General features: G+C 39.4%; 1 protein-coding gene across 1 annotated transcript in view; it reads right to left on the minus strand.

Annotated features, from left to right (window-relative positions):
* Nucleotides 1-24896: 24896 nt before the first annotated feature.
* Nucleotides 24897-25226, minus strand: part of LOC136886090 (hemolymph lipopolysaccharide-binding protein-like) — a 36218-nt gene continuing 35888 nt past the window's right edge. The window contains exon 6 of the mRNA XM_068230781.1: nucleotides 24897-25006. Within this exon, the coding sequence (XP_068086882.1) occupies nucleotides 24897-25006 (110 nt within the window). The remainder of the gene's footprint in view (nucleotides 25007-25226) is intronic.

The following is a 25226-nucleotide window of genomic DNA, read 5'->3' on the forward strand; positions in this document are numbered from 1 at the left end:
ACGTTGCACGACACATTACATCTCAGCCATAGACGACCAGGTCAGCTATCTATTGGGCCTACAGTAAAACGGAACGTCGAAATTGACGAGCAGACAGCCAGATGGCGTCAAATGAAATGTCTGCACACGGTAGCTTAGGCCATACGATTATTATTATTATTATTATTATTATTATTATTATTATTATTATTATTATTATTATTATTATTATTATCGAGACATTTCAAGAATCATATTCTGTTGATTTTCCGTGCATACGAAAATCAAGAAAGGGAGAAAATTTGCCTTTTGCACTGTATGTGGGTGTGATATTAATACTGCACATACTGGAAGAAACGATTTAAGTAATCATGTGAAGTGCGGTAAACACCTACGTTACGTTAAATCTAAGGAAGATAACAAGAAAATCAACACATTTTTGCCAAGTCTGGAGACGTTGACAGTGACGTAATTAGGGTCGAGTGTTTGTTTACTTCCTTTTTGGTGGAACACAGTGTTCCTTTAAGTGCGGTTATCATGTGGTGCTTTATTGAAGATACTTCCCACATCAGAAGTTGAAAGGAAATACAGTTGTGGTCGCACGGAAACGACATGCATTGTAAATAAAATGGCAAAAATTTAAGTGCCTTCAGAACGGTCCATTTTCTTTGGCAACTGATGGAAGCAATGATACGAATGCCAAGTTGTATCCTATTGTTGTTCCATTCTAACAGCTGAATTCTCATAACATACCAACTGAAAACTGTGTGCTCCGATACGGTAATGCTCATGTTATGATAGGATAAAAAAATGGGGTTTCAGTAGTACTGTAGGAAGTTCAGCCAGGTATTGCCGTTATAGGTTGCACTTGCCACGTGATTAACCTAACAGCTGAAAAGGTGCTTTAAGATTACCAGTTAAAGTGGGTGAGATCTTTGTTGATATATATTTCTTAGAGAAGAATGGCAAAAGGAAAGAACGCCTTCAGAAAATTCAGAACTTGCACAATAAGGAGGCAAAGAAATTTCTGAAGCACGTGTGTACTAGGTGGTTATCTTTAGGCAGATGTTTGGAAATACTACTGGACCAGTGGTATCCCCTTCTTTCTGTCTTTTTGTCTTCAAGGAGGAAGTAATATTATGTACCCAAAACATTTCCACAAGCTTGACATCTTTCAGGATACCTAGAGTTGAACAAAGCGGATCCAAGGAATATCAGAAGAAGAGAATTCTTCATTATGCTACTACACATGCCCCTAAAAGAATAGCATATTTTTCCAAACGTGACGAACCCATCCTAAAAAGCAAGACTTCTGCTACAACACGTGTGGAAGAATTGTTTATGTTCCTATCCTCCAACTTGTACAAGGCCTTTTGCACTCTCCTTCATGTGACTATTCCTTTATTTGACAAATTCAGTGTTGCCCTTCAGACTTAACCCCACAAGTTCACTTTTTATTAGAACTTCTAATGGATTTGCTAAAGCAGTTCTTCACCAAGTTTGTTAAGCCCAAAATTGTCCAAAGCTCCTCATTGCTAGAAGTTGAGTTCAACTTGATTCAAAATCAAAGAAGTGATGATGAGTTAGTTATTGGCATTCAGAATTCGAACATAGTGAATGATCTCCAGTATACAGATAAATCCCTTTTCTTGCCATCACTGAGAAACTACTTTTGTACTGCCTGTGACTACATCATCAACGAGTTTCCACTCAAGGATGATGTGTTGAGGCATGCTCAAGTTCCTAGGTTAGACAAAATTGAAGATGCACAGTTTTCTTCCATTCGTTTTTTTTTCTTGGAAAAGAAAGGAAGAAAGTGAAACTACAGATGAAATGGTGAATGAGCTTCAGAGGCAGTTCACAGCTCTATCGTTGCAAATCAAGATGCTGCGAGTGGTTCCAGCTGGGTACAAATATCAAAAATTCGTGGAGCCGATGGACTTCTTAAGTATAACCGAATTTCTAGGGTAATGCTCTCTATTCTCGCCATACCCCATAGCAATGTAGAATGTGAACGTGTTTTCAAACTTGTGATGAAAAATAGAACAGAGTTCAGATCATCCATGTCCAATGAATCTCTGGAGTCTATTTCTATTTTGAAGACCAGGAGTTCTGGTCCCTATTATGACAAAATATTTTCTCGAGACTTTTCGCAGGAAGCTAAAAATGCCACAACTATGGCTCTAAAGTCGAAGTAGCGTGTGATTTGCTGTGTGTATTATATTATTTCTTGCCTGTGTTACGTTAAACAAGTTTTATTGTGTAAAGCCTTTTTCAGTTATCACATATCTGCTTAATTTTTCAGGGACGTCCTGGTATGTATGATTCAAACTTATATTCACCACGCCCTCTGCTGTTTAACAGGGATTTCTTCTTGATTGTTATCTTCATCTACAAATCATTGGTCCATGATATAAGTGGATTTGATTTCATTGAAATGTCCTGTTTAAAGAATGAATTATTGTATCTTGTAGCCCAGAAGTATTATTGTTTTCGTCAAGCCGGGGTATGTCGAAAATCCTTAGATGTTTTCGTCACGCGTGAGTTTTACTGATAGCCCTTTTCAAAAGTTGGCAGGTATTCGTTTCTCAACAAGTAGCTCTCTGACAAAGCCTTTATTGGCGAAGGGTCCTTTCATCTTCCCATAACCTCGAAATTTGACAGTTCTCTAGAACCACTCTTAAACAAATATCAACTGAACTCGTGAATAGTATCAGTAATGCATGTAACTTACAGAATGCACAGTCTTAATTATTTAAATAAATACACCAACAACATCCAGATATGGACGATAAACTACAGAACATGAGCACTAACAAAAATGACACAAAACCATTTGAATAATGAAATTACATTGTGGTTCTCACTGTAGCCACTATATGAGAAAAAACATTAATGAGGACAGGGATATCCCAAGGGGTAACTTTACCACCAAACAAGTTCAAGGATGAGGCTATAGAGGTCGATAATTTACATAAAGATAGAAATATAACTTTTACCCTGATAATTTGGCCACGTCTGGTGTATTTCTAGAAAATAGAACTCAGAGCTTTAGAGTACGTGAAGCTTTATTTTATCCTGTAACAGTGATGGGATTGGGTCCCACAGTGCAGTATTGTAAGAACATTATTTTCTGATATATATAAATAGTGAACTAAAATAAGGGGTAAGGCTGTTTATAATAAACAAGTTTCAGAATTTTGAGTAACTGGAAAACGACCTTGACAATATTGTAAGATGGATTTCAGGCAATGTTACGTTGGTAAACGGGGTGAAAAGTCAAGTTGTGTGTATCATAAATCGAAAGAGTCCTCTCCGCTTTTTCACCATGGGAATCTCTGTAAGTATCTAGGTATTCATAATAATAACAACAGATCTTCATTGTGGTAATCACATAAACAGGACTGAAAATGAAATTTACAGATCTCTTTATATGATTGTGAGGTTATTTAGGGGTTGTAGAGGAGAGGGCACATAAATTTCCAGCAAGGCCACAATGAGAGTATGAGACCATAACATTATTTGATCAGAGAAAGGAAATAATCAACAGAAATTGCTCCGTTTCTTCTGGGGGATTTCTGACAAAAGAGTTGTTTTTTTACAGAGATGTTGCGAAGTTTAGGCTGGGAAGACTTGGAGAAAGGAATCAAGCTGTTCGATTAATGCCACGTTTAAAACATTGATACCAATTACTGTGTACAGTACACCACTGTCATTTACCCGAACGTACCTCCAACAAGTCAACCTTCTTCGTAGAGAACCTTTCGCACACTACACAGTGGTGATGTCATATCGTTCTGTTCCAGTACAGACCTTCAGAGGCGAGGGGTGTATTGGGTAGCGTAATGGGTCGGCTTACACTGACCGTTACAGTGACCTTGTTGTACGAGTTATGTACATTCTGAAGTAGTACAATACAGAGTACTGCACTGTACTGTGTAGGTAAACAAAACACGCAAGAGAGAAACCGTCATTTACACATCCTTTTGCTGTAGCAGGAAACCCTTCTCTTATTTTCATCCATCGTAATAAAAGTGCAAATAGCATTAAGTACAGCGCTTGTCGCATCGTAGTACGGCAATTATATCGCGAGTAAGAGAACCGTGAGGTTCGCACGGGAATCTCGGGATGTGCAACTGCTGCACGTTTCGTTTATCTCAAGCGTCAATTTCACGTTGCAATATTTCGGGATGTAATTGACCTATTGCGGTGAAGCAAACGCCATTACTTATGTGATTTTTAGTGTTAACGACTGCGCAAAAAATAATCCAGAGTGTCTGTTTGATGAAACGTAAGTTTATGTTGAAAATACTATTTTCCTACGTTTTGGACTGGCTCATATTAATTACTTTAATTAGCCCCTTCCCTGCCTTCATGGTCGTGAAAGTCATTTTTTAATATCTCTTATTGTTCCAGATATATATGCGGCGAAAGGTTTTAGTGGGTCACCCTGTACAGTAGTAACCTGAGTAATTCACTCAACAGCGGGGTCTTGGGTTAAGTGTATTTAGTGAGAACCGTTAAGAGGCAGAATTGATTGCTAGAGGGAAAGTCATTAAAAGAACACCAAGCAAGAGAAAACACACTTGGGCAACTTTGATAAGTATATACGTAGATCGTCAGCCATTATATAGAAAGGAAGGGCGACCGATAATCTATACGTAAAAGACGTATGTTCATGCAGAGAGAATCAGAACACACGAGTTTTCTACGTCCAGATTCAGAGCCACGGCGAGCTCGTGCCAAGCCTCCCCAATTTACGAGTATTGTTCTTCCTTGAACGAGAAGGCTTTGAGCACTAACCAGGACGATGCAGCGTGCAGATAAACAAAAGCAGCAATAGGATGATCCCTTGTAACCCCTGAAAGATGCGGGAAGATGTGTGGAATCTTACAGAACTCGTGACAGGGTATCGCAAAAGACACCAGCACTGCCCATTGCAGTGTGCACGAGATCACCGTTATAAGTAAACAAACAATATTGAGTGTTAAGGAACCACGGGCCGCTTCTTGGAGCAATGAAGACATGTTCAGAGGAAGTAAGGGATTCACTATGCGTGAGATGAGACCAGCTCTTAGCCAAGAGATATCAGACAAGAAGACTGGAAATATTGTCTGGCCCAGGTCGGGACCCAGTGGTTGCTATCCTGCTCTAGACACAGCTGTATTACGAAGCTCATCCTCTTTAAATGCAGTAAAAAGGGACAGACCGAGCAGAATGACTTTGTGCGCGGTCATAAGAAGGGACTTAAAGGGGGCGCCTAACTCTATGTGTCACCAAGTTATCTGATTAGTGATGCGACATGTTGAACTGGTACGGGACAGCTGTAGAACAAATCGTCCACCTTTGAATCACGTAATCCTAAGTAAGAGAAAGAAGATGTAACCTCTCCTTGACTCTAAACTTGGTGACCACGGAATTCGTAGCTGGGTCTGACACACTATCCAGTTATTTATGTGAGCCTGCTGACTTTCTATTCACTCTCCGACCTTTCTTGGTCAACTGTTAATCTTTTCCGACTGTGACGCTATTAGTTTTTTATGTTCCCTTAATTTTATCGATAGCTTCACTTCTTCTCTGATTGGTGTTAAGAGAGGAAGGTGTTGATCAGTTCTGTAATAATATGTCCCTGATCCCCTGGTGGTCTGCCATAAGCATAACTGTCTCTTCCTCTCGTTCTATTACTTGACTGATAGCGAAAATCTTGTGCTCCCACCCCACCCACTGCCTGTGACTGATCAACGTAAAACCTTCCCTCCAGCTCCCTTGCTCATGGATTGTTGTTCGCTAGAGAACCTCTTATCAAACGGTCAGTATTAAGTGCATGATCCGAGTGAGTGTTTCCCTTCTTTGTCTCAGAAGTGCTTACAGTCGAGTAATATAACACGAAAATAAACAATGAGGACCATCACGGGAGTTACAAGTAATTCATTATATCCTAAGTGGTTAAAACAAGCAATTGTCGTACCTGCTCAATGTCCGCTGTGCTATGAATATCTTGTTATTGTTTTCATTGTGATGTATGACTGCTGCTTTCAAAAGATGAGCAGCTCGTGCGGTAAAAATGTACCAGAAGTTGCAGTTTGTTTGATGAATATATCTGGAGATACTTGGTAGTTCTTATTCCTCTCACGGACCTACACACATTTCCTATGTACTTTGTTATTACTGGTAGAGACTTTCACACCCGCGGTGTGGAACTGTTTATTACGACCACCCTGAGGATATTCTTTAATGCTCTTGTAACTGCTAAACGTGCAGAGTAAAGTTAAAAATTCGTTCAAGGTCAAATTACGACGAATAAAATGCAGTTTCCGTGTCTATGAACAACCGTGTTGGCCTTTAGTCACGTGTATTAAAGCGCCCAACACGTGGATATATCTCGTTGGTCGACCGAGAGAGGTAGAAATATCCTGAATTTATACCAGACCGTCACCTGTCTTCACACAATTCAAACAAGGGCTACATAGCCGAGGTGGCAAAAATGTCTTCGATTCTCCTGGAAGTCCGTGGGTTTGAGAAATGTGAGAAAAGAGATTTCAACTTCTGGAGCGACACATGGCCCAGAGGTACACACAGCCTGCTCCATAAATGAGTACCAGGTTAATTCGTCAGCCCAAAGTGATTCCGTTCTTCCTCGTAGCTGTATTAAGGAATGAACCCTGTGTTTTGTTCACCTGTAGCCAAATTTCTCTCACTGGTGATGGATGACATTTATACCCGTATCTCAACGAACAGGAATCTTTCGAAAGCACTTGAATTCTCATTGAAAGAGAACTTAGGTGTTATCTCGACTGAAATTTATATACAATTGATTCAACGCATTACCCAAATGCAGAGACTCAACACTGGTGAAGTGTAAATGGCATTGTTCACTTCTTAGCGCAACAATGTTTACCTTTCCATGGAACTTCCGGTAAGTTGTACGTTCCTAGTAACGGCTAGACTTGATAACGTTACTGAGAGTTCCTCGTTCTACTGCTAGTACCGTAGTTACCAGAACGAGCTGAGTTCTCGCATCGCAGGACTCAGTTCTTGTAGTGGACAACAAAGTTCTACTGCTAGTAGTCAGTTCTTGTGGTACACAGCAAAGTTCTACTGTTAGTAGTTATCAGAACGAACTGATTTCTCTCATCTCTGTAGTCAGTTCCTGAGGTGGACACCAAAGTTCTACTGCTAGTAGTCAGTTCTTGTGGTACACAGCAAAGTTCTACTGTTAGTAGTTATAAGAAAGAACTGAGTTCTCTCATCTCTAGAGTCAGTTCCTGTGATGGACAGCAAAGTTCTCCTGATGTAAGTCAAGCTGAGCAATTGGCACTGAGTCGGTCATCTGGAAAACAGGACACGTCCACAAAGTTACATTTAACAGGAGAGACACAAAATGGAATGAACGTTGAAATTATCGAAGTTGCATATAAATATTAAAAGCCCATTTTCTCCTATAATACGGATTTCAGATTCCATCCCTGATGGTAAGAAAAATCAAATTTTGTTTTCTTGATGCGTACAGTTTTCCAATTGAACTGAATTTGCATAGAAAATTAAAAAGGAAATTTCCATACCTGTCCTTTAATTTTGTTTTTAACTCGATTTTATTATTACAATGTCTCTTTTCAGTCAACTTATAACATTCCGAAATCAGATAATTACGAAGTGATCCCAAACAAGGCACATATTGTAATTCTGACAAATAATAATTAGTAATCATGTTCATGTTCATTCCCTCTTACAGGATATTATATGGCTTGTGTGGAGATGATTTTGCTTTTTGCTTTGTAAATACATGTTTATTGTGTTTGTTTATTCATACTCCCTGCTTTGTAATTCAGTGACCATGGAATGGCTCTTCATGTTGTACATTATATTTACTTTATTGCATACGTTCGTTGTAGTTATTATTATTATTATTATTATTATTATTATTATTATTATTATTATTATTATTATTATTATTATTATTATTATTATTATTATTATTATTACTACGCATCTCTTAAAATGTAAATAAACTAATATTCAATATAGTAAATTATGCTTATCTCTTTGAATTCATGTATTTTATTGCATATATTTATTGCTATGGCAACAAGACTTCTTTATGTTGTAGATACAGAATAAAAGTATTTCTTCCCAAATAGATATGTTATACACCCCCTGTGGGTGAGGGACGCAGATGAAGAATACACCTACGCTATATCCTGCTGTTGTAAGAGGCGACTAAAAGGAGTTCTGGGAGTTGTCTGTGATTAGCACCACTATATCAGCGACACCGTGGGTCTGCGTTGCCTGTAATTAGTACCCACTACATGAAGAACACCACGGGAATAACGGCGCCATGATTAGTACACCTAGGGGAGGAACACCATGGGTTTGCGTTGCATATGAGTAGCACCATAATGTGAGAAACACCATAGGTCTGCGTTACCTGTGGGAAGTAAAATACTTGTGTGTAGTACCATAATGTGTGGAACACCGTGAGTCTACGCTATTTTTGATTAGTACAGCAAGATGACAAGTACTATGATTCTACTTTACTAGCCATAAGTGTACTTAATAGGGGTCGTTGACCAGATTATTGGATCCCTTTAGACAACAAGCATCCTCGATTCAGAATTGTACTTTAGAAGCAGTCCCTTGATCAGTAATACTATCGTTTATAATAGTTTCTGGGTCGGATCCACCGATTGATTTAAATGCATATCCACCCATTTATTCTTCATCATCACGCTTTTTATTCTGGTCAGTGGATGATTTTGAACTTTTGAATTGTCATTACACTTCGTCTAATTTCATAACATTAGGGACTCTTGACCTAGATATTAAGCCGCTTAAAACAAAAAGCATCATCAGGTTTATTATACCTGCACCAATCCGACTACAGACTAGGGATATATCTTTCATTACAGTACGATATGTTCTTACTTACATGTATAATTGAAGAACTAAAGATCCATATACAGGTATAAATGGTAATTTGGGAGAGAGTAAGCCCATGCGGTATTGCGCGTCAGAAGAAACTGAGTGAATTGGCTCTGCAGTTCGAACACATTGATGTGAGATTGCTTTCGGGGGGTGGTTGATTCGAAACCCTCAGTCGGTAGATCTGAAGTTCTTTTTGTTTCTCCGTGGTTCCCCCGCTATCACTATTGGCAAATTCTGTGGCTGTACCTTTATTAAGGCAAAGACCGCTTTCTTTCATTTAAGTCCCAGTCCTCTTTCCTATGCCATTCTTGCCTTACAGCCTGTCTTCAGTCAGTGTGATTTAAGCCAATATATATAAAAACTCAGAACAACCCAAAGAGCTATGGAACGGTTCATGCTAGGCTTGACGAAGAAAGACAGGAAGAGAGCAGATTACATCAGGTCAGTCACAAAGGTCAGTGACATTTTAGAAAAGGTATTTACCCTAAAATGGCAGTGGGCAGGCCATGTTGCTCGGAGAACTGATGGTAGGTGGACAAAGCTTGTGCTTGAGTGGTGTCCGAAAGATCATCTCAGACCAAGGGGAAGACCACTGGACAGATGGGATAAAGACATCCGGAAGATTACTGGGATCAATTGGCAGAACATCGCTCAAGACCGTCCCAGATGGAGAGACCTCATGAAAACCTTCCTTGCTTCGGACTTAAAGAGGCCACATCGTAAAAACGATTGAATATGGCTGATAGTGATAGTGATAGTGATATAAAAATCTGGTAATTGTGATTGACTCATTAGTGCCCCTGTAGATTTTCTGGGTTTCCTTAATGTGGAAAGCTTGAGATACACCAACTTGCAAGCTAAAAATATGTTTAAAATTATCCCCCGTCCCCTACTGCTTATTGAAGAAAGAAGAAGACTAAAGTAGCATCCAGGCAAAAGGAAGGACAGATAAGTCCTACGTGGTATGCCCTTGAACTTACGGAAATTGCAATAAAATATACAAAGTAGATCTCTCTCCCTTTCTCCTTCCTCCGCCCTCCCTTCGAGAATACGGTTATAATAATGCGTACACCAAAATAAAGGCAGAAAATATTTAAATTTAATTTAAGCTGGTGAAGGAGAGAATGTATGACTAGCTTGGGTTGGCGGGTTCGAGTCCGGCGGTATTTGAGGGTGCTCAAATACGCCAGTCTCATGTCCGCAGACCTACCGGTACGTAAAAGAATTCTTGCGGGACGAAATTCTCGCTCCTCGGCGATTATGGAAGCCATAGAAGTAGTTAATATAAATAATAACATTATTATTCTCAATTCAGCAGTGAGCTTGAAAGCGACCTAATTTCTGTTCACATAGCTGAGCACATTAGTTCTCCTCTATGTTTACTGGATAAGCTTGAAGTTATAACCAGATATAATCAAACTGATAATATGTTCAATAATATCTCTCCTTTACTTGTATCTGAAGGGAGAAAGAAACTGAAAAAGTCGAAAGAAAAGCAGCTTGAATTGTTCTTCGTGATATCCGGCAAAAGAATAGCGTTACAAAAATGTTGCAAAGTTTGGGCTGGGAAGACTTGGGATAAAGGAGACGAGCTGCTCGACTAAGTGGTATGTTCCGAGCTGTCAGTGGGGAGATGGCGTGGAGTGACATCAATAGACAAATAAGTTTGAGTGGTGTCTCTAAAAGTAGGACAGATTAAAATATGGAGATAAGGCTGGAATTCAAGAGGACAAATTGGAGCAAATTTTCGCTTATAGGTAGGGGAGTCAGGGATTGGAATAACTTACCAAGGGAGATGTTCAATATATTTCCAATTTCCATTGAAATGTTGCAGGCTGAAAATAAATTGCTTGTGGATAGTGACAGGGAAGTGGTGATCTATTCCAAAATAGTGTAGAGAGGTGGTTTGAAGTGTCCATCATTGATGGTCATGTCCTGTGTTGTAAACTGTTCAGAATTTTCTATGTGTTAATTGGTTACAGTTACAAACCCGAATTTCCTAAGTTACAGAATCTAACAGAGGCAGTGGTAGTGTTATTATTTCTGCTAATTGAGAGCAGTTTATGTAACCTTGATAAGTGTCATTGCAGTATGAGTTTGAAAACGGTGATTGAAATGTGCATTAAGGTGTTAGCAAATTGTTTATCAATAATTATGATTTTCGTATAAATACACATTCAATTGTGTATTTCAAGTAGGACTAGGCTGGTGAATGTGTATTTGTTGGGAATGTTATTTCATTGTCCTATGTAATTTTTGTTTTTCTTATAATATGATGTGCATTGATGTCATTTACGAACGAATCTTGGTTTAATTGTGTCATTTTCTAAAGTGGTTTTACTGCAGTTGTTAATGTATGGGGACAACACTTTAGATGAAAACAACCATCTAGACAAACAGTTTACGACGTACGAAATAGTTTTGAAGAACGTGGATCTGTTATGGATGCACCAGGACCTGACCGCCCAAGAACAGTCACAATTGAGGAAAATGAATTGGGTGTAAGTTTAGCTATGACCCAAAGTCCGCGAAAATCAACCAGGCGATTAGCAAGTGAGCTGGATTTATCACGAATGTCAGTGCAAGGAATGTTACACAAACATAAGTTTAAAATTAACATACCACGTTCACGACATGAGTTACTTGAAGACGATCCATATCGTCTTAAGTTTTGTGAATTGATGCTTGGCGAACAAAATGATGGTCCTAACCTCTTCAATAGCATTCTTTAGTCAGATGAGGCCAATTTTAAGTTAACCGGACATAAATGCACGTACTGGTATACTGAGAATAAACATCTTTTCTTAGAAGAGCAAGTAAATCAACCTGGTGTGAGTGTCTGGGGGCAATATCATTATTTGGCGTATTTGGACCATGTTTCTGACGGAACAGTTACAGGGGATAAGTATTTGGACATGTTTCAGAATTACTTGGTATCAGGACTTGTGCTGAAAACTTTCAAGAAAATTACTTTCAACGTGATGGGGCACCACCACATTATGTCACTGCCGTCCGCGATTATTTACATGAAACATTCCAAAGAAAAGTGATTGGTCGAAGGGTGACATGCCTCCACGTTCACCAGATATCACGTCTGTGGACTTTTCCTGCGTGATGTCTTTAAGGACCATTGCTGAAATAAAAGACTACATACACGACGCATTTCATGATTTGGACAGTGATACCACACTATGGCATACAGTATGTAAGACTTGAAAGATGTATTCATGCAGACGGAATACAGTTAGCATTGTTTGTGTTTGTAATGAAACATAAATTCAATATTTTGTTTAAATCAGTGTCCAGTGACTTTTGCGCCACCCTGTATAGGGTATTTCTTTCGAACTCTTCAGAATTGAATGAGGAATGGTATTTTGTGTGAATCTAAAACATACTTATTTTAGTAGTGGTGTTTAAATAACATTTAAAATATCTTTTTTGTGGGGCATAATTTCTGGTTAACATTACTATTGGTTGATTACCAAGGAGGTCAGGATTTAAATTCTGAGCAATGAAAAGTGGTTTCCTCAAGAAAGAAGAATTTTTACAGCTTGTGGAACAAGATGTGTTATGCTTTCTGCAATTAACTTGCGAGATCTTGATTGTTTTGTGACACAGAAATTATGTGATTTTGTGCTAATCTTAGTTCATTTTGTATTTTAGAGATGCCATGAGTAGAATTTTTCTTCTGTTTCTTTTATATGTTGCAAACTAATAGTAATAAACATGAATTGAAGGAGTGTTATTGTCTAAAGCACAAAATGTATGAGGCATTCTCCTTTCTCAGTCCTAGCCAAATCCCCTTTGCTTTTTCAGATCAACGTCTGTGATTTTCCATACTTCTGCACTGATATGACTGGTGATCAACACGATCATGATCGTGTAGAGGAATGTGTCCCTTGCGATGTGTTGTGTCTCAATATGGCTAATGTGTTCTGGGGAAGCCACAAATGTCTAACTTCTCAGCTTTTCAGTGTGAACTAAAACTCTTGATACCGTATTCCACATGCCGGATCAAGTCACCAATACCACATGTGAGGCCTGTACCTCCATACCTAGAACTCAGCAACTCCAAGTGAAACTTCTGGGAAATGCAAACTTCTCGATAACTTACCTGCTCTTTTGGCCCTAGTCATCCAAGACCAATAGCTTTCTAATCTGCACAGGGGAGTGTACCGTCACAAACCAATAAAAGGGAAGATTGCCCAATGTTGTCGAACAGTGAACGCAGGTCAGTGCTCACCCAGGTCTCATGGGAGACGTTGCCGTTAAGCCAATATTGAATAGCTCTAGTTATATGCTTTGTCACTGTGCACTAGGGAGAGGTAACAAGATTCTCGAGAACTTCTCAATGCTTTTCTCACAAAAGCATGACTCACGAGACTCTCGAGGACATAAGCACGCACCTTACACCACAGTTACGTGGCACACTGAGAACGACAGGCTTTGTCAGCGTGCGCAACGGGACAACAAGTCGTGTCGTGAATGGAAGTTTGGCCTTCTATTCACGGGGAATGATACACGAACAAGCTGTGAGTAGGTATGCAACATCACACTTAACCTACGAGTAAACGTCAGTCATTTAATTTAAGCCTAATCATTTGACTGTCGTTAAAGCGATGCAGTTCTTAGAGCGCATATTGATAGCTACCAAGAGGAAATCATGGGCCCGTGAATATTTCAGGGACAACTCAGAAAATAAACTGCAATGCCATGTTAAAGAAGTGTATGTTAATGTTACTTTCATTACATCCTGTATTTAGAATTACGTTATTAACAATCTAACACGTTTATGACAGACAAAATCTTGACTCTGGTAGTCGCAGTTCAGTGACACCAAGATCACGTTGCCTGCTTCGTCGAGTCAACATTATTGTATGATTCAATGTTAATGTTGCCCACTGTATAGATATGTGTATATATCTGTGAAGTGAATAATTTACACTAAATGGGGGTAGTGTGAGTCTCTTCGACATCTGATTCTATGACTTCTGCTCCAGAAATAGGTACTAAGTAATTACCGATGCGTATGTTCGAGAAGTTTACATTTCATAATAAATATTACGTCTTTAAAATAATGTAAGAGGGTGTTCCACTATTTCACAGCCCATGAAACCATTGTGAGAGTTACGAATGGACTATTTGATTTTAATTTTTGTGTTCATTTCTGAAGACCATCTAAAGTAAGTTATTTTCTATGTCATTCCTTTATGTGTTCATATAAACTTAAATATAAGAGCAAAAGAAATATTCCAAGTGTTCCAGGGCAGATCAACAAAGAATGCCGTTGTTTAAAATAACCCGAATGTTGCTCTTTGAGCAAGAAGTTCTAACACCAACATTTTGTTGCAATGGCGCTCAAGGAATGTGGCACTATTCAGTTTCTTTCGAGATGCTTTGAGATTCTCCAGATTTTAGCCATTTTTCTCTAAACTCCCGAGGAAAAGGAATTCTCGTCCGTACTGTGCACAGCTTGGCAAGACTGTGGTATGTGCTGGCGGGGAAGGTGCCTTATTAGCTGTGCAGTCGGCTTTTGTATGCCGAGTGTTGAACTGTCTTTTAGCTGACGCCGTTCATTGAATGTATCGTATTCCTTCGGAAGTGTATTGTCTCCATATGTTAGGTGATGGCAGGTCCTAAAACAAAGTTGTTTATAGGGAATGTAATTGCTTTTTGTGGTTTAGAAAAGGGTGCAATTTCCTTTAGCTTTCTTTCAAGCAAGTAAACGAGCTTCAGTGGTAAGGAAACATCAGCCATTTATTGAGAAAATCAGAAGGGAGGTGATGATGGGATGAAGTTATCCACTCTAGGTAAAAAGGGAGTAGTGAATAAGGAAATTGTACTAGGTGATACAGGCAAGTGCATCATCAGACGGAACAAGGCGATCTGCAGTTTATAAATCTCATATTCGCTGTTCTGTATCGACACCAGTACGCATTGGTATTGAATAAGGTGGATGCGGGATAAGTCCCTTTCAAGGTTGCTGTATTACAAGGCGAGTCGCAAACATCTGAGATAAGTATTGCTCTCAATAGGCTTTAAATTTAAGAAGTGTGAAGAACATGGAAGAAACTAAATTCTGCTTAAGACATTGGTGTACCTGAGAACTTCAGCAGAGAAAGACAAGAGATCGGTCCTATTTTTAGATGAAATATTTTTTCCGTCCATCCTATACTGTAATGAAGTTTTGGGAGTATAATTCATCTTTGGACAGTGCAGGTCAGCGAAAGATCATATGCAGGTAGTTAGAAACGGTTTGTACCCTGCGGACTCTGCATGATCAAATTGAAAACTAAATATTTTACCAAGGTGAAATGGAGGTATATAACTTCATAACTTGACTTAAAACAGCTTGTACCACACATATCAAGTGTGACATAGTGATGGACAATGTGATGTACTACACCCATCAGATTAATGAAGTACCTTCAACATCTGGCAGTAAATACGAATTAAGAGAACTGGCTAATCACAAATTGGAGTACTGTGAAGCACCTAACTGCTGACAAAAATATGTACCAGTTACTCAGGGATAAAGAGTGCATCACCACAGTGTTCTTCCTTTGCAGCCGTTACAAGTGAGGAATGGAATGAGTATGAATTTGTATACAAGTTAAGAGTTGAGTACTGGAAGAGGAATGTGTAGCTCGGAGAACTCATCATACATGTTGGTAGTGACAGGAATAGCGATTCAAACTCTGAACATGACAGTTCAGTGCACAATGGTAGAGAATTCTATTCTGCTGGCAACTTAATTGCATTGTGAGATCACATCTGAACTGGGTATTCATTGTTTAATATGGTAAGTTTTAATCACTGCTTTTTAAGTGTCTTTGTACAGTAAATTTTTCTCATATAATATTAACGGCCGGCTATAGCTGTTGGGCTTCACTACATCGGTAACGGCGCGTTCACTGCATCCCCTCTGATACTCGCCCTACTGTCACACTAGCACTTATATCACTTGGCTTCAACTTATGCTATACATGGCAGATAGCCAATTTTACATCACGAAACACACTGCTGGGAAATATCAGGTGATTTACCCTTGCCTGCTAAATCCTATGTGACTGGCGAGATGTATATACAGTTCATCTGTCTGTGATGGCATTTCCTCACCCTTAAACATAGTGAGGAGTAGGATTACATTTTTGTTAGGTTCTCCTAAAACGGTAAGTCAGATGCCTTGTAATCAAACTGAGTAGAAATTCGTTCACGCAGAGTACTTCTACTACTCTGTCAGGAAGTCGGATAATTTTCCACTACCCGACACTAGGCGTAGAGTTGAAGGCGGTGTGGTCTATTCCATTACCATAGGGCGTTGCCCCTCTCATCCTGTGCGTATGAAATGGTTATGAAATTTAAAATATTATGGTATGGAAATGAATCAAATATACACCAAAGAAAATTGAAATTGCAACACCCTGAAGGAGTGGTGTTACATTGCTGCAATTGAACATGCAGGACGAGTGTTCGGTTGTGATTCGATTATTACACTTCCCGTTCCCTCTGACGGCAAATTTGGACAACAATCATTACAGGATGTGCCCATCACGAGCTGCAATACGTTGATGAATTCGTCATGGCATGGAGCATGGCCAGACTATACTAAAGGCCGTGACACTGAAACTTGGCAACACTGTACTGTTACTCCTTGGAGTCTTACTTGTAACATATGGGAAGTTAACCTTCAATGATGTTTTCTCAAATAAAACGTTGCTGGAAGAGAGGTTTTCATTGGATACATATAAAACGAGGTGAAAATTTAAATAAATACGTCAAGGTAAAGATGAGAATGGCTACAACTAGAAAAAACAATACAATCCTTTACCTTTTATGGTATGGGTGACGGACGTGCGTAAGACCGGCTCCTCAGTTTAAGTGAATTAGAAGGTGTTATTCTAAAGGTAGCTATATAATAAGTGGTACACGAGTGTGTGATACCGTGTTGATTCAAACCAGCGAGTATCAGTCATTGTAACAATCAGTTCACCAATATTAAGTAGGGATTTCTCAGGCAATATGGGCCGCGGAAAGCGCAACACCAGTGACCCGAGCAGTAGTGCCAACCGCAGCAGTGGCAACCCAGTTGAAGAGGCAGTCACCAGGATACTAAACGAAACCATCAGCTCTGGTAAGTTTCTTGAAAAGATAGTAGCCTCCATATCGGAGCGTGTGACAGAACCCATCATAAAAGAATTAGAAAAATCTCTCCAGTTCAATTCTGAAATTGTGGCAGAATTGAACGCAAAACTCGAGAGCAGGGATAAAGAAATCCGCGAGATGAGGGAAGACTTTGCTGCAAGATTTGACTCACTGGAACAATACAGTAGAAGAGGTAACGTTAGAATTTTTGGGGTACAAGAAAGTGTAAGTGAAAATACGGACAAACTTGCAGTAAATGTTTTTAGGGAGATAGGTGTGAATGTGAATTTGCAAGACATTGATAGGAGTCACCTAGTCGGACCTAAATTTCCAGGGAAACCTCGGCCAATCATTGTCAAATTCACATCATATCGAACAAAGCAGGAAGTGTTTCGCAATAAGCGAAAATTGAAAGGTACCCCAGTAACTATTCGCGAGGATCTAACCTCCACCAGACTGTCAATTCTTAAGGCTGCTATTCTCCGCTTTAATCAGAGCAATTGTTGGACCTCGAGTGGGGACATCATTATTAAGAAACCAGATGGCAGTAAAATTAGAATTAACCGGCTGAGTGACATTCCTAAGGACAGTGACAGCAGCTAAATGTAACAATTCACTGAACTGAGTGCACCGAACTGAGTGTTTATATTCCTAGATTAGTCCATATTTATTTCTCTCAAGATCGTTAAATTTTATCTTAGAATAGTTTAGTGAATTATCATTTATTTTCGTTTAGCTTAGTTAAAATTTCTTTTGCTACTATTTATCTATATATTTTACTAAATAATTAAATTTGCTTTCTTATTTCTTGATGATTAATTATTCATATAACAACTTTCGTTTTTAAATACTTTAATTTTTATTTTATTTACTTAGACACAACACCCTTAATTTAGTCGCACTTGAAAATAATAGATAATTCTAGGCACAGTTGATTATATTCCTGCACCTCACTACTTCAGTTAACGTTAAATTCCTCCTAGCCCTTTGTGTTTATCTGTACGTGTTGTTAACTCTCATCGTTCCAAGTTGGTAAGAGTTACAAGTGACAAAACAAATTCCTCTGACGTCACTAGTCGATTTCAACAGAAACCTCATGTCGCCTCAGACCGGCTACCCTCTCCCGTCCTTCCGCTGTCCCCACTCCCCTCACCCTCTAGCGCAAACCTTGACCAAAGTACCGCTAGTATCCTCAAGAATTTCGTCTCCCAACATCCCAGAGCTCTACACGTCTGTCATATAAACGCGCAAAGTATATTAACAGCCAACCGAATGGACGAGATTGTAGGAATATTCACTCCACCTGTTTTCCATGTCCTGCTTATGTCTGAGTCATGGTTAACAAATAATAGCCAGTCTTCTTTGTGTCATCTTGAAGGCTACTCGCTTCTGAGAAATGACCGCACTCACAAACGGGGTAGAGGGGTATGTGGCTATTTCCTAAGTAGCCTCAAACCTAAGTTGTTAGGACATTTACCAGGCAGGTATGAGAGAAAACCAGAATACAAGTTCGTAGAAATAACAACGAACGGGATTAAAGCCCTTGTAGGAGTAGTTTACAAACCTCCGAATACAGATCACTTAGAAGATTTTGAAGCTGACTTAACTAAACTACTGCCAGACTACCCTTACACAATAATTATGGGAGACTTCAATACGGACTTAACTGACGCAACTTCTTCCGAATCCACACGACTCAGAACATTGTTTCAAGCCTATAATATGCAAATCTTACCTCGCTTTCCGACTCACCATACATCTCATTCGCACACACTATTAGATCTTATAGTTACTAGCAACTCAGACAGAGTTCTCAATGTTGGTCAAACCTCTGTACCTGGTATACCTGCACACGACGCAATATACATCTCGTATAAACTCCGGCCACCGAAACCCTCCCAGAAATTTATCACCTGTCGACTACTGAAAAATGTAAATTAAGATAGACTCTTAGAGGACGCAGGCAAAATACCCTGTGATGACATAACGAACTATAACAATCTAGACGACAAAGTTGACTTCTTTAATAGCAATGTAACGGAACTATTTGACAAGCATGCCCCAAAGCGGCGAGCGAGAATATTGAAAGCACCCTCCCCGTGGTTAAATGACGAAATTAGACAACTAATGAAACAAAGAGACTGCGCCCACAGACAATACAAGAATGTCCCTACCGTACAAAACTTTGACGAATATAGGAAGTTACGAAATAAGACAACACAATAAATACGAAATGCCAAACTGAGACACGCTTACAGTTTAATTACGCCTGACGGTAAAACATCGACGACATTTTGGAAATCTATTAATAAGCTTGGACTTACGAATAACAAGAACAGAGAAGAAATTACAGTTCCTCTCGAGACTCTTAACGAGTACTTTACTGCTAATTGCTCCGCAGTACGACCTGACGACAAACAGAGACTTATGAATTATTACGATACACAGCCTACCCCTGACAGAGAGAAATTCTATTTCAGTCACGTGACGCCCTTCCAAGTCATAAAATCAGTCCTCAGAGTAATCACGAAAGCAAAAGGAATTGATGAGATTGGGACTGACATGGTCAAACTAATTCTTGATTGTATATTACCAACCTTAACTCTCTCTTCTATACTCCACATATCCAACTCTCTGGAAGAAGGATATTGTGCTACCTCTTCCGAAAAGTCAAACGCCTTCGAACGAGGGAGACTATCGTCCAATCTGTATTTTATCAGCTTTATCTAAAATCTTAGAATATGAAGTCCATGCACAAATGTCTGAGTACCTTCGAACGCACAATCCCCTTAATCCTCTCCAGTCCGGTTTCCGACAAGGACATAGTACAACTACAGCCTTACTTAAAGTGACTGAGGATGTTAGACAGGCAATAGACAGAGGACGATTCACAGTTCTGGTACTACTAAATTACAGTAAAGCTTTCGACAGCGTAGACATTGACATTTTACTCGTAAAACTGAAAGCTCTACATTTTTCTCAGAGTACGATTGCTTGGATGCATTCTTATCTTCACGGACGTCAACAATGTGTGAAAGGTAATAATGCAATCGTTTCCACGTGGCGCCACGTGAATAGAGGAGTCCCTCAAGGCTCTGTACTTGGTCCTCTTCTTTTCGCACTCTTTGTGAATGACATATCATCGAATTTAAAACACTGCAACTACCATATGTACGCTGACGATCTTCAACTCTACACAGACTCTACAGCACGAGACTTCCAGGAAAATATCGACTTACTAAACATTGACTTATATGCTGTTAGTGATTGGTCTGCTGCGCACGGCCTGAAATTGAACCCTACAAAGTCGCAAGTAATCCTTCTTGGCCATCAAAGTCAAATAATGAGTATAACTAAACGTCCGTTGCCAAAAGTAATACTTCAGGATGTTCCAATTCCTTTTGTATCACAAGTGGAGAATCTCGGTGTTATCATGGACGAACGCATGACTTGGTCTCCACATGTCTTACATACATGTCAAAAAGTTTACTCAGCTTTACATTCTTTATATAAATATAAACATATATTTCCAATAAAGCTTAAAATTAAATTAATTGAAGCTCTTGTAATGCCACATTTTGACTAATGTGATGTTGTTTTCAATGACGCGAGGCCGCAATTTTCCCTAAGGCTACAGCGCGCTCAAAATGCATGTGTGAGATATATATGCAATTTAAGAAAATATGACCACGTGTCACCATCTTTCCTAAAATTTGAGTGGTCGCGACTCCATGTTCGTCGTAACTATCATACTTTGTCTCTCCTCCATCGAGTTCTTTCTTCGCGGTTCCATTATTTCTCAAAGGTTCATGACAGACATACAAGGGCTCAAACATCCAACCTGCTCATCATCCCTCACCATCGAACTGCCGCATATAACAGCTTATTCTCGATGTTTGCCGCACGAGAATGGAATCGTTTACGAGACGACGTGAGAGGAATACCAACTACAGTGTCATTTAAAAGAGCGTTAAGAGTTACAGCAGGATGCGATTGACCTGTGCATTTCTGGTCTTCACTGATAGTGCTACTACAATACCATTACTAGCTATTATTATTATTATTATTATTATTATTATTATTATTATTATTATTATTATTATTATTATTATTATTATTATTATTATTATTATTGCTGTTGTATGTATGTCTCACTGTGGTGGAATTTTATTTGTTATATTTTGATGTGAGGCGAATGGAGGAGGATAGGTTACCTAGGAGAATAATGGACTCTGTTATGGAGGGTAAGAGAAGTAGAGGGAGACCAAGACGACGATGGTTAGACTCTGTTTCTAACGATTTAAAGATAAGAGGTATAGAACTAAATGAGGCCACAACACTAGTTGCAAATCGAGGATTGTGGCGACGTTTAGTTAATTCTCAGAGGCTTGCAGACTGAACGCTGAAAGGCATAACAGTCTATAATGATAATGTATGTATGTATGTATGTATGTATGTATGTATGTATGTATGTATGTATGTATGTATGTATGTATATTTTGATTGTGTTTAAATTGTGTCTTCTAGTATTAATTACGGTAGTATTACTTATGGCTTTAATGTATAGTAATTGGTTTAGTGTCAGAGAAGGCCTAATGGCCTTAACAACGCCAATAAAGACATTTATCTATCTATCTATCTATCTATCTATCTATCTACCTACCTATCTATCTATCTATCTGTCTATCTATCTATCTATCTATCTATCTATCTATCTATGTTCATCAAAATACATTTCTAGCATTGGGAATCAAGTTACTCCGGGGTCATCAGTTTCCTTTCCTTGCCAGAACTCTTAACCATGGCATCACCATCATTAACATGTTTCGTGTAGTTGTTGATCAAAATATTTGCAGAATAGGGCAAAGGTAGGAAGATAAGTTAATATAGAGGTTTTTCACAATATGAGCAGTACTCCGTTGTATCACTTACACTTTGCCTAGCAAGCTGAATCCATACAAATTTCTGAAGAATGCTACTTTATATTCCTCAGAGATTAAAATCTGCATGATGTTATATATACTTGTACACACATTTAAGAGCAATTGTGAAGGGACCGATAATCCACCTCTGTTTAAGCTATTAAACATGCCATCTTCCACTGCTTCATTTGATATGTTCGAGATACAGCATCTGCAATTAAGTTTACTGGCTAGCTTAAAGCTGCATAACCTGAAACGTAAATGACAGGAAACATGTTATCAAAGTCTACTTCTATTTCACTTACTTTCACTAGCACACTGGAAAATTCACTGCGTATATCTGTTTCGTCAGTTATGTTCAATGAATCGGAATCTAATTCAAACATGTCCTTGCTTAAATATATTTCTTTATATTTTGCAGACCTTAATCCTAGCAAACACTGCACTCTTATCTTCTTCTCAGCTTCAAAAACTTGTAAAACAGATACATTATAATTGGCACCACACAACTGTCTATTAGAATCATAGTTGCTGGAGCACGGAGGAACACAGCAATGCCTTGGCATCTGAAATTAAGCCTAGCTTTAGTTGTTATATTTGTGCAATGTAAAATAAAATAACACAATCATTCTGCTCTTTCTAACTACTCAATTTTAAAAATACAAACACAGAATGGCTTAAAACAACGGTGTGGATTGTCACTCTTATACATACTGCAACATGAGAAAGCTCACCTTCGCCGTAAATTTTTGCCATTCCAGGATGCCAAATAGCGTGTAGATTAATATTTTAAACTATAGCACATAAAATATCTTCAGTATACTTTGAATTTTAAACAGTGCCATCAAGTTAATTCACGCTCAACACAAAATATAATGATACACCACGTTAGACTTGTTTATAAATTACGAACACAGAAGTCATATGCTTGACTCCAAGCGACGTTGTCAGATCTCCAATGTCACGGCCTTAGTAAAGTCCGGCCATGATGGATGGCCAGACAGTGTCACCTAGTAACCGTGCAGGTTTGATGTAAGGTATGGATGGATGGCCAGAAATTGTTACCAAGAAATTGTACAGGCTGTGATGTGGAGGTTAGATGGATCGCCAGACAATGTTTTCATACAACCGAGCAGTCTGTGATGTAAAATAAGAATGGATGCGCAGACCATGTTTCCTAGTAACAGTGCAGGGTGTGGATGTAAACTCTGGATGAGTAATAGCCTGACAAAGTTACATTGTAATCGTACATGCTGTGATGTACTGTGTGGATGTGTAGCCTGACAAAGTTATATTGTAACTCTGCATGCTGTGATGTACTGTGTGGATGGGTAGTAGCCTGACAATGTTACATATCCACAGTGCAGGTGTCAATGTCAGTACTGGTAAGTATGGGTTTTAAGGGCCACTCTAACGTCCACACGTCGCACAATACACGGATACCTTACACACCACACCTCAATACGGTAGCATAACAGCCTTCCTCTCAGGCCTACCAGCAAGTGTTTAACGCCTCACAGCTTGAACATTGATCTCAGTCAGTAACGAGACTAACGTGAATCTGGTCAACCGATGATGGATGGTCGTGACTGAGAGATATATGGAACGAATCTTTGATTTTCCTATTTAGAAACTTGACACCATTTTTAAACAATTTGTAGGCGGAAAGCTCCAGACATGTGTACCTCATTACAAACAGAGCTATTATTAGTTCTGTTTGCTATTTAGCGAAAAAGCAACTTTGAAAATATTTAGGACCTGTCTGCTGTTTATACATTCTCTCTTACTGCGGAGGACAAAGTTGGACTCATATAAATTGTTTCCGTTTAAATAGAAATATTTAATAATTCACCACAGCGACATAACTCAGCATGTTACAAAGACTCCAGATGTTAGAGATAATATTGTGAAAAACGAAAAATGAAGGCTAAAGAACGAGACCGCAGCCCTGAGGAGCTGCTCTGTTAACCGGCTCACCAGACCGCCACCAAGAGTCGCACAGTAGATCCATACAATTATTCTCTCTTCAGAATATCGCAGTTGTTTCTGGGGTCGCTAGAGATCCCAAGGAAAGTTTTGCTTTTGGCCGGAGATTTACGGTCGGATGCCCTTCCAGACTCCACGTGCATTTCGAGATTAAAATATCAACCGAGAGTAGACCGGGATTCGAACCCTTGTGGATGTGGGCCGTAGAATGATTGAATAGGCAGGGAAGAAGTTGAAGTTGATCCTGGTGCTGCGCAAAGCAAGATCATCTCCGTGTCTTCCAGTACGAGGCGTGTCAAGACCTACAATATTATAGACGATCCCGCTAGGAAACAGCTGGGTAGCACGCGGCCATGCTGTGTTCCACTGAGAGTAACAATAGTCCTTGGTTCCTAAGAGACTAATGGTTCACGGCTATTTCTCACAAGCTTTTGAACCCAGGACCTCATAGTTAATATTTTGTTTAATTATAAGTATTCCTGTGTGTGTAACTATTCCCATCCATCTCCATCATCCCGATATGACCGATCTGTCATCTGTAGTGCACATGTTATAGCCGATAATAAGATACCGTTATGTTCTCGCAACTACTGTAAACACAAAACAGCGAAACATGAGCGAGCAAGAGGCCATGAGCATCCCAGTTGTGATGAAGGCGGAGCGCTAATATCACCACCTGTGTTAGACAGTGATGTGATGTGTCACCAACACACAGCCGTGTCGTCTTTGCTGGGAATGCTGAAAACGGCAGACTCGGACAAAATCGGATATTCCAGTAGGTACAGTGAAGAAACTGAGAAGGCAACAGAGTGAGATTCGCGACGGGACTGTAAATAAATTAGAAACTGCTTCCGAAAACAATGATGAGAAGGTGATGTGTTTCACATAGAGGTCACTGCCTTCGGACAGAAGTTAAAGTGAAATATCCGTCAGATACCGAGTTTAGTGGCTTTTTAAACCTCTGTCCGAAATGTGTCTCTGATCACAGTTCCCCGCAAAACAACCCTTATCCGGGTAACGAGGCCACCACCAACTGCTGAGAGCAGGCTCACCTGAAACACAGGACACAAGTGTCGTACACTCGATCCATAACACTTTATCTTTCTTCAGATTATCCCATTTATTTCCGAGGTCACTGGAACACCCCAGGCTCATTTTGGTTTTCGCCTCAGATTTACGGCCAGATGGACTTCCTGACAACACGCGCATTTCTGGATGAAAACATCAACCCAGTATACAGCGGGATTCGAACCTCAGCCTTCAGGACCCCCA

The sequence above is a fragment of the Anabrus simplex genome, chromosome X (assembly GCF_040414725.1).
Source record: "Anabrus simplex isolate iqAnaSimp1 chromosome X, ASM4041472v1, whole genome shotgun sequence".
Classification (NCBI taxonomy): domain Eukaryota; kingdom Metazoa; phylum Arthropoda; class Insecta; order Orthoptera; family Tettigoniidae; genus Anabrus; species Anabrus simplex.